At 48.9% G+C, this 17870-nt stretch overlaps 1 protein-coding gene across 1 annotated transcript in view; it reads right to left on the bottom strand.

Annotated features, from left to right (window-relative positions):
- LOC142187374 (plasma membrane calcium-transporting ATPase 2-like) overlaps nt 1-8627 on the bottom strand; it is a 112434-nt gene extending 103807 nt beyond the window's left edge. Inside the window, exon 1 of the mRNA XM_075261579.1 lies at nt 8156-8627. Within this exon, the coding sequence (XP_075117680.1) occupies nt 8156-8354 (199 nt within the window). The 5' untranslated portion in view covers nt 8355-8627. The remainder of the gene's footprint in view (nt 1-8155) is intronic.
- Nucleotides 8628-17870: the final 9243 nt, after the last annotated feature.

Here is a 17870-nt window from a genome sequence, read left to right as displayed (position 1 = left end):
ACCAGCTCCTGTGGTGACTGCTCCATATACTCACAGCTCTAACTATAGAGAACTAGCTCCAATGGTGACTGCTCCATATACTCACAGCTCTAACTATAGAGATCCAGCTCCTATGGTGACTGCTCCATATACTCACAGCTCTAACTATAGAGAACCAGCTCCTGTGGTGACTGCTCCATATACTCACAGCTATAACTATAGAGAACCAGCTCCTATGGTGACTGCTCCATATACTCACAGCTATAACTATAGAGAACCAGCTCCTATGGTGACTGCTCCATATACGCACAGCTCTAACTATAGAGAACCAGCTCCTGTGGTGACTGCTCCATATACTCACAGCTATAACTATAGAGAACCAGCTCCTATGGTGACTGCTCCATATACTCACAGCTCTAACTATAGAGAACCAGCTCCTGTGGTGACTGCTCCATATACTCACAGCTATAACTATAGAGAACCAGCTCCTATGGTGACTGCTCCATATACTCACAGCTATAACTATAGAGAACCAGCTCCTATGGTGACTGTTTCATATACTCACAGCTCTAACTATAGAGAACCAGCTCCTATGGTGACTGCTCCATATACTCACAGCTATAACTATAGAGAACCAGCTCCTGTGGTGACTTATCCATATACGCACAGCTCTAACTATAGAGAACCAGCTCCTGTGGTGACTGCTCCATATACTCACAGCTCTAACTATAGAGATCCAGCTCCTATGGTGACTGCTCCATATACTCACAGCTATAACTATAGAGAACCAGCTCCTGTGGTGACTTATCCATATACGCACAGCTCTAACTATAGAGAACCAGCTCCTGTGGTGACTGCTCCATATACTCACAGCTCTAACTATAGAGATCCAGCTCCTATGGTAACTGCTCCATATACTCACAGCTATAACTATAGAGAACCAGCTCCTATGGTGACTGCTCCATATACTCACAGCTGTAACTAGAAAGAACCAGCTCCTATGGTGACTGCTCCATATACTCACAGCTCTAACTATAGAGAACCAGCTCCTATGGTGACTGCTCCATATACTCACAGCTCTAACTATAGAGAACCAGCTCCTATGGTGACTGCTCCATATACGCACAGCTATAACTATAGAGAACCAGCTCCTGTGGTGACTGCTCCATATACTCACAGCTCTAACTATAGAGAACTAGCTCCAATGGTGACTGCTCCATATACTCACAGCTCTAACTATAGAGAACCAGCTCCTGTGGTGACTGCTCCATATACTCACAGCTCTAACTAGAAAGAACCAGCTGCTATGGTGACTGCTCCATATACTCACAGCTCTAACTATAGAGAACCAGCTCCTGTGGTGACTGCTCCATATACTCACAGCTCTAACTATAGAGAACCAGCTCCTGTGGTGACTGCTCCATATACTCACAGCTCTAACTATAGAGAACCAGCTCCTATGGTGACTGCTCCATATACTCACAGCTCTAACTATAGAGAACCAGCTCCTGTGGTGACTTATCCATATACGCACAGCTCTAACTATAGAGAACCAGCTCCTATGGTGACTGCTCCATATACTCACAGCTCTAACTATAGAGAACCAGCTCCTGTGGTGACTTATCCATATACGCACAGCTCTAACTATAGAGAACCAGCTCCTGTGGTGACTGCTCCATATACTCACAGCTCTAACTATAGAGATCCAGCTCCTATGGTGACTGCTCCATATACTCACAGCTATAACTATAGAGAACCAGCTCCTATGGTGACTGCTCCATATACTCACAGCTCTAACTAGAAAGAACCAGCTGCTATGGTGACTGCTCCATATACTCACAGCTCTAACTATAGAGAACCAGCTCCTGTGGTGACTGCTCCATATACTCACAGCTCTAACTATAGAGAACCAGCTCCTGTGGTGACTGCTCCATATACTCACAGCTCTAACTATAGAGAACTAGCTCCAATGGTGACTGCTCCATATACTCACAGCTCTAACTATAGAGATCCAGCTCCTATGGTGACTGCTCCATATACTCACAGCTATAACTATAGAGAACCAGCTCCAATGGTGACTGCTCCATATACGCACAGCTCTAACTATAGAGAACCAGCTCCTATGGTGACTGCTCCATATACTCACAGCTCTAACTATAGAGAACCAGCTCCTGTGGTGACTGCTCCATATACTCACAGCTCTAACTATAGAGAACCAGCTCCTGTGGTGACTGCTCCATATACTCACAGCTCTAACTAGAAAGAACCAGCTCCTGTGGTGACTGCTCCATATACTCACAGCTCTAACTATAGAGAACTAGCTCCAATGGTGACTGCTCCATATACTCACAGCTCTAACTATAGAGATCCAGCTCCTGTGGTGACTGCTCCATATACTCACAGCTATAACTATAGAGAACCAGCTCCAATGGTGACTGCTCCATATACGCACAGCTCTAACTATAGAGAACCAGCTCCTATGGTGACTGCTCCATATACTCACAGCTCTAACTATAGAGAACCAGCTCCTATGGTGACTGCTCCATATACTCACAGCTCTAACTATAGAGATCCAGCTCCTATGGTGACTGCTCCATATACGCACAGCTCTAACTATAGAGATCCAGCTCCTATGGTGACTGCTCCATATACTCACAGCTCTAACTATAGAGAACCAGCTCCTATGGTGACTGCTCCATATACTCACAGCTCTAACTAGAAAGAACCAGCTGCTATGGTGACTGCTCCATATACTCACAGCTCTAACTATAGAGATCCAGCTCCTATGGTGACTGCTCCATATATGCACAGCTCTAACTATAGAGATCCAGCTCCTGTGGTGACTGCTCCATATACGCACAGCTCTAACTATAGAGAACCAGCTCCTATGGTGACTGCTCCATATACTCACAGCTCTAACTATAGAGATCCAGCTCCTATGGTGACTGCTCCATATACGCACAGCTCCAACTATAGAGAACCAGCTCCTATGGTGACTGCTCCATATACTCACAGCTCTAACTATAGAGAACCAGCTCCTGTGGTGACTGCTCCATATACGCACAGCTCTAACTATAGAGAACCAGCTCCTATGGTGACTGCTCCATATACTCACAGCTCTAACTATAGAGAACCAGCTCCTATGGTGACTGCTCCATATACGCACAGCTCTAACTATAGAGAACCAGCTCCTATGGTGACTGCTCCATATACTCACAGCTCTAACTATAGAGATCCAGCTCCTGTGGTGACTTATCCATATACGCACAGCTCTAACTATAGAGAACCAGCTCCTGTGGTGACTGCTCCATATACTCACAGCTCTAACTATAGAGAACCAGCTCCTATGGTGACTGCTCCATATACTCACAGCTCTAACTATAGAGAACCAGCTCCTATGGTGACTGCTCCATATACGCACAGCTCTAACTATAGAGAACCAGCTCCTGTGGTGACTGCTCCATATACTCACAGCTCTAACTATAGAGAACCAGCTCCTATGGTGACTGCTCCATATACTCACAGCTCTAACTATAGAGAACCAGCTCCTATGGTGACTGCTCCATATACTCACAGCTCTAACTATAGAGAACCAGCTCCTATGGTGACTGCTCCATATACTCACAGCTCTAACTATAGAGAACCAGCTCCTATGGTGACTGCTCCATATACTCACAGCTCTAACTATAGAGAACCAGCTCCTGTGGTGACTGCTCCATATATGCACAGCTCTAACTATAGAGAACCAGCTCCTATGGTGACTGCTCCATATACTCACAGCTCTAACTATAGAGAACCAGCTCCTATGGTGACTGCTCCATATACTCACAGCTCTAACTATAGAGAACCAGCTCCTATGGTGACTGCTCCATATACTCACAGCTCTAACTATAGAGAACCAGCTCCTATGGTGACTGCTCCATATACGCACAGCTCTAACTATAGAGAACCAGCTCCTATGGTGACTGCTCCATATACTCACAGCTCTAACTATAGAGATCCAGCTCCTGTGGTGACTTATCCATATACGCACAGCTCTAACTATAGAGAACCAGCTCCTGTGGTGACTGCTCCATATACTCACAGCTCTAACTATAGAGAACCAGCTCCTATGGTGACTGCTCCATATACTCACAGCTCTAACTATAGAGAACCAGCTCCTATGGTGACTGCTCCATATACGCACAGCTCTAACTATAGAGAACCAGCTCCTGTGGTGACTGCTCCATATACTCACAGCTCTAACTATAGAGAACCAGCTCCTATGGTGACTGCTCCATATACTCACAGCTCTAACTATAGAGAACCAGCTCCTATGGTGACTGCTCCATATACTCACAGCTCTAACTATAGAGAACCAGCTCCTATGGTGACTGCTCCATATACTCACAGCTCTAACTATAGAGAACCAGCTCCTATGGTGACTGCTCCATATACGCACAGCTCTAACTATAGAGAACCAGCTCCTGTGGTGACTGCTCCATATACGCACAGCTCTAACTATAGAGAACCAGCTCCTGTGGTGACTGCTCCATATACTCACAGCTATAACTATAGAGAACCAGCTCCTATGGTGACTGCTCCATATACTCACAGCTCTAACTATAGAGATCCAGCTCCTGTGGTGACTGCTCCATATACTCACAGCTCTAACTATAGAGAACCAGCTCCTATGGTGACTGCTCCATATACTCACAGCTATAACTATAGAGAACCAGCTCCTATGGTGACTGCTCCATATACTCACAGCTCTAACTATAGAGAACCAGCTCCTGTGGTGACTGCTCCATATACTCACAGCTCTAACTATAGAGAACCAGCTCCTGTGGTGACTGCTCCATATACTCACAGCTCTAACTATAGAGAACCAGCTCCTGTGGTGACTGCTCCATATACGCACAGCTCTAACTATAGAGAACCAGCTCCTGTGGTGACTGCTCCATATACTCACAGCTCTAACTATAGAGAACCAGCTCCTATGGTGACTGCTCCATATACTCACAGCTATAACTATAGAGAACCAGCTCCTATGGTGACTGCTCCATATACTCACAGCTATAACTATAGAGAACCAGCTCCTGTGGTGACTGCTCCATATACGCACAGCTCTAACTATAGAGAACCAGCTCCTGTGGTGACTGCTCCATATACGCACAGCTATAACTATAGAGAACCAGCTCCTGTGGTGACTGCTCCATATACTCACAGCTCTAACTATAGAGATCCAGCTCCTATGGTGACTGCTCCATATACTCACAGCTCTAACTATAGAGAACCAGCTCCTATGGTGACTGCTCCATATACTCACAGCTCTAACTATAGAGAACCAGCTCCTATGGTGACTGCTCCATATACGCACAGCTCTATCTATGGAGAACCAGCTCCTGTGGTGACTGCTCCATATACTCACAGCTCTAACTATAGAGATCCAGCTCCTGTGGTGACTGCTCCATATACGCACAGCTCTAACTATAGAGAACCAGCTCCTGTGGTGACTGCTCCATATACGCACAGCTCTAACTATAGAGAACCAGCTCCTGTGGTGACTGCTCCATATACTCACAGCTCTAACTATAGAGATCCAGCTCCTGTGGTGACTGCTCCATATACGCACAGCTCTAACTATAGAGAACCAGCTCCTGTGGTGACTGCTCCATATACGCACAGCTCTAACTATAGAGAACCAGCTCCTGTGGTGACTGCTCCATATACTCACAGCTCTAACTATAGAGAACCAGCTCCTGTGGTGACTGCTCCATATACGCACAGCTCTAACTATAGAGAACCAGCTCCTATGGTGACTGCTCCATATACTCACAGCTCTAACTATAGAGATCCAGCTCCTATGGTGACTGCTCCATATACTCACAGCTCTAACTATAGAGATCCAGCTCCTGTGGTGACTGCTCCATATACTCACAGCTCTAACTATAGAGATCCAGCTCCTGTGGTGACTTATCCATATACGCACAGCTCTAACTATAGAGAACCAGCTCCTATGATGACTGCTCCATATACGCACAGCTCTAACTAGAAAGAACCAGCTGCTATGGTGACTGCTCCATATACTCACAGCTCTAACTATAGAGAACCAGCTCCTATGGTGACTGCTCCATATACTCACAGCTCTAACTATAGAGATCCAGCTCCTGTGGTGACTGTTTCATATACTCACAGCTATAACTATAGAGAACCAGCTCCTATGGTGACTGCTCCATATACTCACAGCTCTAACTATAGAGAACCAGCTCCTATGGTGACTGCTCCATATACTCACAGCTCTAACTATAGAGAACTAGCTCCTATGGTGACTGCTCCATATACTTACAGCTATAACTATAGAGAACCAGCTCCTGTGGTGACTGCTCCATATACGCACAGCTCTATCTATGGAGAACCAGCTCCTGTGGTGACTGCTCCATATACTCACAGCTATAACTATAGAGAACCAGCTCCTATGGTGACTGCTCCATATACTCACAGCTATAACTATAGAGAACCAGCTCCTGTGGTGACTGCTCCATATACTCACAGCTCTAACTATAGAGAACCAGCTCCTGTGGTGACTGCTCCATATACTCACAGCTCTAACTATAGAGATCCAGCTCCTGTGGTGACTGTTTCATATACTCACAGCTATAACTATAGAGAACCAGCTCCTATGGTGACTGCTCCATATACTCACAGCTCTAACTATAGAGAACCAGCTCCTATGGTGACTGCTCCATATACTCACAGCTCTAACTATAGAGAACCAGCTCCTATGGTGACTGCTCCATATACTTACAGCTATAACTATAGAGAACCAGCTCCTGTGGTGACTGCTCCATATACGCACAGCTCTATCTATGGAGAACCAGCTCCTGTGGTGACTTATCCATATACTCACAGCTCTAACTATAGAGAACCAGCTCCTATGGTGACTGCTCCATATACTCACAGCTATAACTATAGAGAACCAGCTCCTATGGTGACTGCTCCATATACTCACAGCTATAACTATAGAGAATCAGCTCCTGTGGTGACTGCTCCATATACTCACAGCTCTAACTATAGAGAACCAGCTCCTGTGGTGACTGCTCCATATACTCACAGCTCTAACTATAGAGATCCAGCTCCTGTGGTGACTGCTCCATATACTCACAGCTCTAACTATAGAGAACCAGCTCCTGTGGTGACTGCTCCATATACTCACAGCTCTAACTATAGAGAACCAGCTCCTGTGGTGACTGCTCCATATACGCACAGCTCTAACTATAGAGAACCAGCTCCTATGGTGACTGCTCCATATACTCACAGCTCTAACTATAGAGAACCAGCTCCTATGGTGACTGCTCCATATACTCACAGCTCTAACGATAGAGAACCAGCTCCTGTGGTGACTGCTCCATATACGCACAGCTATAACTATAGAGATCCAGCTCCTGTGGTGACTGCTCCATATACTCACAGCTCTAACTATAGAGAACCAGCTCCTATGGTGACTGCTCCATATACTCACAGCTCTAACTATAGAGAACCAGCTCCTATGGTGACTGCTCCATATACTCACAGCTCTAACTATAGAGATCCAGCTCCTATGGTGACTGCTCCATATACGCACAGCTCCAACTATAGAGAACCAGCTCCTGTGGTGACTGCTCCATATACGCACAGCTCTAACTATAGAGATCCAGCTCCTATGGTGACTGCTCCATATACTCACAGCTCTAACTATAGAGATCCAGCTCCTATGGTGACTGCTCCATATACTCACAGCTCTAACTATAGAGAACCAGCTCCTATGGTGACTGCTCCATATACTCACAGCTCTAACTATAGAGAACCAGCTCCTATGGTGACTGCTCCATATACTCACAGCTCTAACTATAGAGAACCAGCTCCTATGGTGACTGCTCCATATACTCACAGCTCTAACTATAGAGAACCAGCTCCTATGGTGACTGCTCCATATACTCACAGCTCTAACTATAGAGAACCAGCTCCTGTGGTGACTGCTCCATATACGCACAGCTGGTATCCCAGTGCGCAGTGACATGGCGGTGCCCTATGAGGAGACTGATAACTCGGCTTTGCGAGCCTCAGTTGATGAATGGCTCCCACCAGACTCTATTGTCACCTTGTGCAGTGCTGGTGGTATCTTCAGTGAGTAGGTCTATATATGACATGATCTTACCTTCGGTGGGTGAAGTCTTAAGTCGCCTACAAAATCCATCAGAGTCTCCATAACTTTCCTTAATCTTCACCACCGCCTCTGTTCCTCGCAGCTCCATAAGAGAGCGCAGCTCCTGGAGGCTGCACCCAAATTCCGCTGCATGATTGGTCTCGTTTCTTTGGTTCTTGGAGTAGAATTCACTATTGCTCATGTCACCCATCTTCTTGTCTTTTGCAGCTGGGGACAAATCTCCCCAGTGATGATACAGATGGTAATCCTCGGGTTGAGAAGGAGCGACCGTCGGCCAGATGGCATAAACCAGGGTGGAACAGTGGCAGGTGGTCGTCTAGTGGGCGCCGGACACTCTCAAGGTTGCAGCATTAAAGCTTCTTTCCATTTCCTGAATGCCATCACGTTGGACTCCACCATCACCTGCTGCATCGTCATCTCCTCTGCTGTAAGACAAACACAACCACATTCAGGAGCTGCAAATGTTACCAGGAACCCCCCGACAAGTCATCACAACTACTACAAGGGGCAGAGCTGCGGCGCGGAGGACAGCAGGAGGCTCAGTGTTCAGCAGCGCTCTCAGCTAGATGAGATGTCTCATGTATATTGATGAGGAGACATCCGTCCTGGAGCCTGAATTACGTGGGCAAGTTTACACTGCACATCAATCTTTCATTCCACCAGGGACACCGAAAGAGGCAAAAAGGAGAAAAAACATAAATAATACAGAAACCCCAGCAAGTCACGTATCAGGAGCACGTCAACCACAACCGCCCCATGTCACATATCGGGAGTACGTCAGCCACAACCGCCCCATGTCACATATCGGGAGTAGGTCAGCCACAACCGCCCCATGTCACGTATCGGGAGCACGTCAACCACAACCGCCCCATGTCACATATCGGGAGTAGGTCAGCCACAACCGCCCCATGTCACGTATCGGGAGCACGTCAGCCACAACCGCCCCATGTCACATATCAGGAGTACGTCAACCACAACCGCCCCATGTCACATATCGGGAGTAGGTCAACCACAACCGCCCCATGTCACATATCGGGAGTACGTCAGCCACAACCGCCCCATGTCACATATCGGGAGTACGTCAACCACAACCGCCCCATGTCACATATCGGGAGTACGTCAACCACAACCGCCCCATGTCACATATCGGGAGTACGTCAACCACAACCGCCCCATGTCACATATCGGGAGTACGTCAACCACAACCGCCCCATGTCACATATCGGGAGTACGTCAGCCACAACCGCCCCATGTCACATATCGGGAGTACGTCAACCACAACCGCCCCATGTCACATATCAGGAGTACGTCAACCACAACCGCCCCATGTCACATATCGGGAGTACGTCAACCACAACCGCCCCATGTCACATATCGGGAGTACGTCAACCACAACCGCCCCATGTCACATATCGGGAGTACGTCAACCACAACCGCCCCATGTCACATATCGGGAGTACGTCAGCCACAACCGCCCCATGTCACATATCGGGAGTAGGTCAACCACAACCGCCCCATGTCACATATCGGGAGCACGTCAGCCACAACCGCCCCATGTCACATATCGGGAGTAGGTCAACCACAACCGCCCCATGTCACATATCAGGAGTACGTCAGCCACAACCGCCCCATGTCACATATCGGGAGTAGGTCAACCACAACCGCCCCATGTCACATATCAGGAGCACGTCAGCCACAACCGCCCCATGTCACATATCGGGAGTAGGTCAACCACAACCGCCCCATGTCACATATCAGGAGTACGTCAGCCACAACCGCCCCATGTCACATATCGGGAGTAGGTCAACCACAACCGCCCCATGTCACATATCAGGAGCACGTCAGCCACAACCGCCCCATGTCACATATCGGGAGTAGGTCAACCACAACCGCCCCATGTCACATATCAGGAGCACGTCAGCCACAACCGCCCCATGTCACATATCGGGAGCAGGTCAACCACAACCGCCCCATGTCACATATCAGGAGCACGTCAGCCACAACCGCCCCATGTCACATATCGGGAGTAGGTCAACCACAACCGCCCCATGTCACATATCGGGAGTACGTCAGCCACAACCGCCCCATGTCACATATCGGGAGTACGTCAGCCACAACCGCCCCATGTCACGTATCGGGAGCACGTCAGCCACAACCGCCCCATGTCACATATCGGGAGCAGGTCAACCACAACCGCCCCATGTCACATATCAGGAGCACGTCAGCCACAACCGCCCCATGTCACATATCGGGAGTACGTCAACCACAACCGCCCCATGTCACATATCGGGAGTACGTCAGCCACAACCGCCCCATGTCACGTATCAGGAGCACGTCAACCACAACCGCCCCATGTCACATATCGGGAGTAGGTCAGCCACAACCGCCCCATGTCACATATCAGGAGCACGTCAGCCACAACCGCCCCATGTCACGTATCGGGAGCACGTCAACCACAACCACCCCATGTCACATATCGGGAGTACATCAACCACAACCGCCCCATGTCACATACCGGGAGTACATCAACTACAACCGCCCCATGTCACATACCGGGAGTACGTCAACCACAACCGCCCCATGTCACATATCGGGAGTACGTCAACCACGACTGCCCCATGTCACATATCGGGAGTACATCAACCACAACCGCCCCATGTCACATATCGGGAGTACGCCAACCACGACTGCCCCATGTCACATATCGGGAGTAAGCCAACCACGACTGCCCCATGTCACATATCGGGAGTAAGTCAACCACAACCGCTCCATGTCACATATCGGGAGTACATCAACCACAACCGCCCCATGTCACATATCGGGAGTAAGTCAACCACAACCGCCCCATGTCACATATCGGGAGTACATCAACCACAACCGCCCCATGTCACATATCGGGAGTACATCAACCACAACCGCCCCATGTCACATATCGGGAGTACATCAACCACAACCGCCCCATGTCACATATCGGGAGTACATCAACCACAACCGCCCCATGTCACATATCGGGAGTACATCAACCACAACCGCCCCATGTCACATATCGGGAGTACATCAACCACAACCGCCCCATGTCACATATCGGGAGTACATCAACCACAACCGCCCCATGTCACATATCGGGAGTACATCAACCACGACTGCCCCATGTCACATAGCGGGAGTATGACTGCATGCACCATAGCGCCATCTCTCCACTATAACAATGGATTCATCAGAGATGAAAATAGCAAATACTTCAATAGAAATATATACTGTATACACTGCTCACACTACTGCGAGTGTTGTTAAAGGTGTGCAGATCTCATGTCTGATCACATCATTATATAAGTGATGTCAGTAACAGGGGGTGAGGCTGTAACAACCTCTCAGACATGATATACACTCACCGGCCACTTTATTAGGTACACCTGTCCAACTGCTCGTTAACACTTAATTTCTAATCAGCCAATCACATGGCGGCAACTCAGTGCATTTAGGCATGTAGACATGGTCAAGACAATCTCCTGCAGGTCAAACCGAGCATCAGTATGGGGGGGAAGAAAGGTGATTTGAGTGCCTTTGAACGTGGCATGGTTGTTGGTGCCAGAAGGGCTGGTCTGAGTATTTCAGAAACTGCTGATCTACTGGGATTTTCACGCACAACCATCTCTAGGGTTTACAGAGAATGGTCCGGAAAAGAAAAAACATCCAGTGAGCGGCAGTTCTGTGGGCGGAAATGCGTTGTTGATGCCAGAGGTCAGAGGAGAATGGCCAGACTGGTTTGAGCTGATAGAAAGGCAACAGTGACTCAAATAGCCACCCGTTACACCCAAGGTAGCCAGAAGAGCATCTCTGAACGCCGCACAGGACGTCCAACTTTGAGGCTACAGATGGGCTACAGCAGCAGAAGACCACACCGGGGGCCACTCCTTTCAGCTAAGAACAGGAAACTGAGGCTACAATTTGCACAAGCTCATCGAAATTGGACAATTGAAGATTGGAAAAACGTTGCCTGGTCTGATGAGTCTCGATTTCTGCTGCGACATTCGGATGGTAGGGTCAGAATTTGGCATCAACAACATGAAAGCATGGATCCATCCTGCCTTGTATCGGTAACGCTTCAGGCTGGTGGTGGTGGTGTCATGGTGTGGGGAATATTTTCTTGGCACTCTTTGGGCCCCTTGGTACCAATTGAGCATCGTTGCAACGCCAAAGCCTACCTGAGTATTGTTGCTGACCATGTCCATCCCTTTATGACCACAATGTCCCCAACATCTGATGGCTACTTTCAGCAGGATAATGCAATGCCATGTCATAAAGCTGGAATCATCTCAGACTGGTTTCTTGAACATGACAATGAGTTCACTGTACTCCAATGGCCTCCACAGTCACCAGATCTCAATCCAATAGAGGAGCATCTTTGGGATGTGGTGGAACGGGAGATTCGCATCATGGATGTGCAGCCGACAAATCTGCGACTGCAACTGTGTGATGCCATCATGTCAATATGGAGCAAAATCTCTGAGGAATGCTTCCAGCACCTTGTTGTATCTATGCCACAAAGAATTGAGGCAGTTCTGAAGGCAAAAGGGGGTCCAACCCGTTACTAGCATGGTGTACCTAATAAAGTGGCCGGTGAGTGTATATAGCTGGTTGTCAGCAGGTTGGTAAGGGGAACATGTTTGAATTCTGGCTATTGTGATGAGTCTATTCACCTATATACAGTGTTGGCCAAAAGTATTGGCCCCCCCTGCAGTTCTGTCAGATAATCCTCGGTGTCTTCCAGATAATGATTACAATCACAAATTCTTTGGTATTTTCTTCATTTAATTTGCCTTCAATGGAAAACCACAAAAAGAATTGTCAAAAAGCCAAATTGGATATAATTCCACAGCAAACATAAAAAAGGGGGTGGACAGAAGTATTGTCACTGCTTGAAAAATCATGTGATGCATCTGTAATTTGTGTAATTAACAGCACCTGTTACTTCCCTGAGGCACCTAACAGGTGGTGGCAATAACTAAATCACACTTGCAGCCAGTTGAAATGGATTAAAGTTGACTCCACCTCTGTCCTGTGTCCTTGTGTGACCACATTGAGCATGGAGACAAGAAAGAAGACCAAAGAACTGTCTGAGGACTTGAGAAGCAAAATTGTGAGGAAGCCTGAGCAATCTCAAGGCTACAAGTCCATCTCCAAAGCCCTGAATGTTCCTGTGTCTACCGTGCGCAGTGTCATCAAGAAGTGTAAAGCCCATGGCACTGTGGCTAACCTCCCGAGATGTGGACGCAAAAGAAACATTGACCAGAGAGTTCACCGCAAGATTGTGCGGATGGCGGATAAAGAACCGCGACTAACATCCAAACAAGTCCAAGCTGCCCTGCAGTCCGAGGGTACAACAGTGTCACCCCGTACTATCCAGCGTCAGCGTCTGAATGAGAAGGGACTGTATGGGAGGAGACCCAGGAAGACCCCACTTCTTACCCACAGACAGAAGCCAGGCTGGAGTTTGCCAAAACTTACCCGAGAAAGCCAAAACCGTTCTGGAAGAATGTTCTCTGGTCAGAGGAGACAAAAGTAGGAAAAGGCCTCAACATAGACATTACAGGAAAAAGAGAAGAAGACGCCCCCTACAGTCAGACATGGCGGAGGTCCCTGATGGTTTGGGGTTGCTTTGCTGCCTCTGGCACTGGACTGCTTGACCGTGTGCATGGCATTATGAAGTCTGAAGACGACCAACACATTGTGCAGCATCATGTAGGGCCCAGTGTGAGAAAGCGGGGTCTCCCTCAGAGGTCAGGGCTCTTCCAGCAGGACAAGGACCCAAAACACACTTCAGGTCAGCACTAGAAAATGGTGGTGAGAGAAAGCCCTGGAGACTTGTAAAGTGGCAGCAATGAGTCCAGCCCTGAATCCCATAGAACACCTGTGGGGGAGGGGGAGAGATCTCTTGGTGGCAGTTTGGAGAAGGCCCCCTTCACATCTCAGGGGGGACCTGGAGCAGTTTGCCAAAGAAGAAGGGTCTAAGATTCCAGCAGAGCCTTGTAAGAAACTCATTGCTGGTTAGCGGAAGCGGTTGTGCGCAGTTATTGTGTCTAAAGGTTGTGTGACCAAGTATTAGGCTGAGGGCGCCAATACTTCTGTCCGCACCAGTTCTGGAGTTTTGTGTAAAATGATCAATGATGTGACTTTATTTTCATTCTCTTTTGTGTTTTTTCATTGCAAACAAAATAACTGAAGATATTACCAAAGAGTCTGTGCTGTGTAATCATTATCTGGGGGACAGCGAGGATTATCTGACAGGACTGCAGGGGGCGATACTTATACTGTATATACCCTGTGTCACTTATATACTATATAAGAGCTTGTGCTGTGTAATCATTATCTGGGGACAGCGAGGATTATCTGACAGGACTGCAGGGGGCGATACTTATACTGTATATACCCTGTGTCACTTATATACTATATAAGAGTCTGTGCTGTGTAATCATTATCTGGGGACAGCGAGGATTATCTGACAGGACTGCAGGGGGCGATACTTATACTGTATATACCCTGTGTCACTTATATACTATATAAGAGTCTGTGCTGTGTAATCATTATCTGGGGGACACCGAGGATTATCTGACAGGACTGCAGGGGGCGATACTTATACTGTATATACCCTGTGTCACTTATATACTATATAAGAGTCTGTGCTGTGTAATCATTATCTGGGGGGGACACGGAGGATTATCTGACAGGACTGCAGGGGGCGATACTTATACTGTATATACCCTGTGTCACTTATATACTATATAAGAGTCTGTGCTGTGTAATCATTATCTGGGGACAGCGAGGATTATCTGACAGGACTGCAGGGGGCGATACTTATACTGTATATACCCTGTGTCACTTATATACTATATAAGAGTCTGTGCTGTGTAATCATTATCTGGGGACAGCGAGGATTATCTGACAGGACTGCAGGGGGCGATACTTATACTGTATATACCCTGTGTCATTTATATACTATATAAGAGTCTGTGCTGTGTAATCATTATCTGGGGGACACCGAGGATTATCTGACAGGACTGCAGGGGGCGATACTTATACTGTATATACCCTGTGTCATTTATATACTATATAAGAGTCTGTGCTGTGTAATCATTATCTGGGGGACACCGAGGATTATCTGACAGGACTGCAGGGGGCGATACTTATACTGTATATACCCTGTGTCACTTATATACTATATAAGAGTTTGTGCTGTGTAATCATTATCTGGGGACACCGAGGATTATCTGACAGGACTGCAGGGGGCGATACTTATACTGTATATACCCTGTGTCACTTATATACTATATAAGAGTTTGTGCTGTGTAATCATTATCTGGGGACACCGAGGATTATCTGACAGAACTGCAGGGGGGGCCAATACTTTTGGCCAACACTGTACAGCACAGTCACTGAGCTTAAGATACTAGTAAATTTTGATCACAAAATGCCTTCTTAGCCTTTGCCTTATAGTAGTCAGGAGATGACAGGCAATAAGCTACAGACGGGTGATGGTGACAGGCAGTAAACTACAGACGGGTGTTGGTGACAGGCGGTAACCTACAGACGGGTGATGGTGACAGGCGGTAACCTACAGACGGGTGATGGTGACAGGCGGTAACCTACAGACGGGTGATGGTGACAGGCGGTAACTTACAGACGGGTGTTGGTGACAGGCGGTAACCTACAGACGGGTGATGGTAACAGGCGGTAACTTACAGACGGGTGATGGTGACAGGCGGTAACCTACAGACAGGTGATGGTGACAGGCGGTAACCTACAGACGGGTGATGGTGACAGGCGGTAACCTACAGACGGGTGATGGTGACAGGCGGTAACTTACAGATGGGTGATGGTGACAGGCGGTAACCTACAGACGGGTGATGGTGACAGGCGGTAACCTACAGACGGGTGATGGTGACAGGCGGTAACCTACAGACGGGTGTTGGTGACAGGCGGTAACCTACAGACGGGTGATGGTGACAGGCGGTAACTTACAGACGGGTGATGGTGACAGGCGGTAACCTACAGACGGGTGATGGTGACAGGCGGTAACTTACAGACGGGTGATGGTGACAGGCGGTAACCTACAGACGGGTGATGGTGACAGGCGGTAACTTACAGACGGGTGTTGGTGACAGGCGGTAACCTACAGACGGGTGATGGTGACAGGCGGTAACTTACAGACGGGTGATGGTGACAGGCGGTAACCTAGAGATGGGTGAATACATTTCATTCTTAGTCTGTACACAGTCCAATCCTATTACAGCCAGACCTCCTGCAGTCTCTGTAATGCAGGACTATATGACTCTCTCTAACTCCTCCTGTCACACACTGATGACATATGTGCGGTACCAGTCCGTTACTGGACATGGTCTCAGATGTGAATTCTAGGAGAACAATTGCTGGAAGATGATAATCAGGCTACCTGGGGACACCGTCACACTCTCAGATCTGTTACTGGAAAAACAAGCACAGGCCAAATTTTCCATCCACAGCTGTCACTTTCTGCACGCCAGCGGAACTAGCAATTCCCGGAAGAATATGAAAAAAGAAAAACAAGTGTCCCCCAGGTATAGTGAGCTGAAAATACTGAGGGGCCAGAAGATGACGCCTCTCCTGGACGCTGATGAGCTCAAGCACCATCCTTCGGGTGAGCAGCTCCATTCAACTCTGTGCACTGGGGCTGCTGGACTATGCTGACCCTTCGAGGACTGCTGCACCATGCTGACCCTGCGAGGACTGCTGCACCATGTTGACCCTGCGAGGGCTGCTGCACCATGCTGACCCTGCGAGGGCTGCTGCACCATGCTGATCCTGCGAGGGCTGCTGCACCATGCTGACCCTGCGAGGGCTGCTGCACCATGCTGACCCTGCGAGGGCTGCTGCACCATGCTGACCCTGTGAGGGCTGCTGCACCATGCTGACCCTGCGAGGGCTGCTGCACCATGCTGACCCTGCGAGGGCTGCTGCACCATGCTGACCCTGCGAGGGCTGCTGCACCATGCTGACCCTGCGAGGGCTGCTGCACCATGCTGACCCTGCGAGGGCTGCTGCACCATGCTGACCCTGCGAGGGCTGCTGCACCATGCTGACCCTGCGAGGGCTGCTGCACCATGCTGACCCTGCGAGGGCTGCTGCACCATGCTGACCCTGCGAGGGCTGCTGCACCATGTTGACCCTGCGAGGGCTGCTGCACCATGCTGACCCTGCGAGGGCTGCTGCACCATGCTGACCCTGTGAGGGCTGCTGCACCATGCTGACCCTGCGAGGGTTGCTGCACTATGCTGACCCCGCGAGGGCTACTGGACCATACTGACCCTGCGAGGGCTGCTGGACCATGCTGACCCTGCGAGGGTTGCTGCACTATGCTGACCCCGCGAGGGCTACTGGACCATACTGACCCTGTGAGGGCTGCTGGACCATGCTGACCCTGCGAGGGTTGCTGCACCATGCTGACCCTGTGAGGGCTGCTGCACCATGCTGACCCCGCGAGGGCTGCTGCACCATGCTGACCCTGCGAGGGCTGCTGCACCATGCTGACCCTGCGAGGGCTGCTGCACCATGCTGACCCTGCGAGGGCTGCTGGATCATACTGACCCTGCGAGGGCTGCTGCACCCTGCGAGAGGTTCTGCACCATGCTGACCCTGTGAGGGCTGCTGCACCCTGTGAGAGTTTCTGCAC

This window comes from Leptodactylus fuscus, unplaced genomic scaffold (genome assembly GCF_031893055.1).
Source record: "Leptodactylus fuscus isolate aLepFus1 unplaced genomic scaffold, aLepFus1.hap2 HAP2_SCAFFOLD_211, whole genome shotgun sequence".
Classification (NCBI taxonomy): domain Eukaryota; kingdom Metazoa; phylum Chordata; class Amphibia; order Anura; family Leptodactylidae; genus Leptodactylus; species Leptodactylus fuscus.
This window is presented reverse-complemented; position numbering and strand designations above follow the sequence as displayed.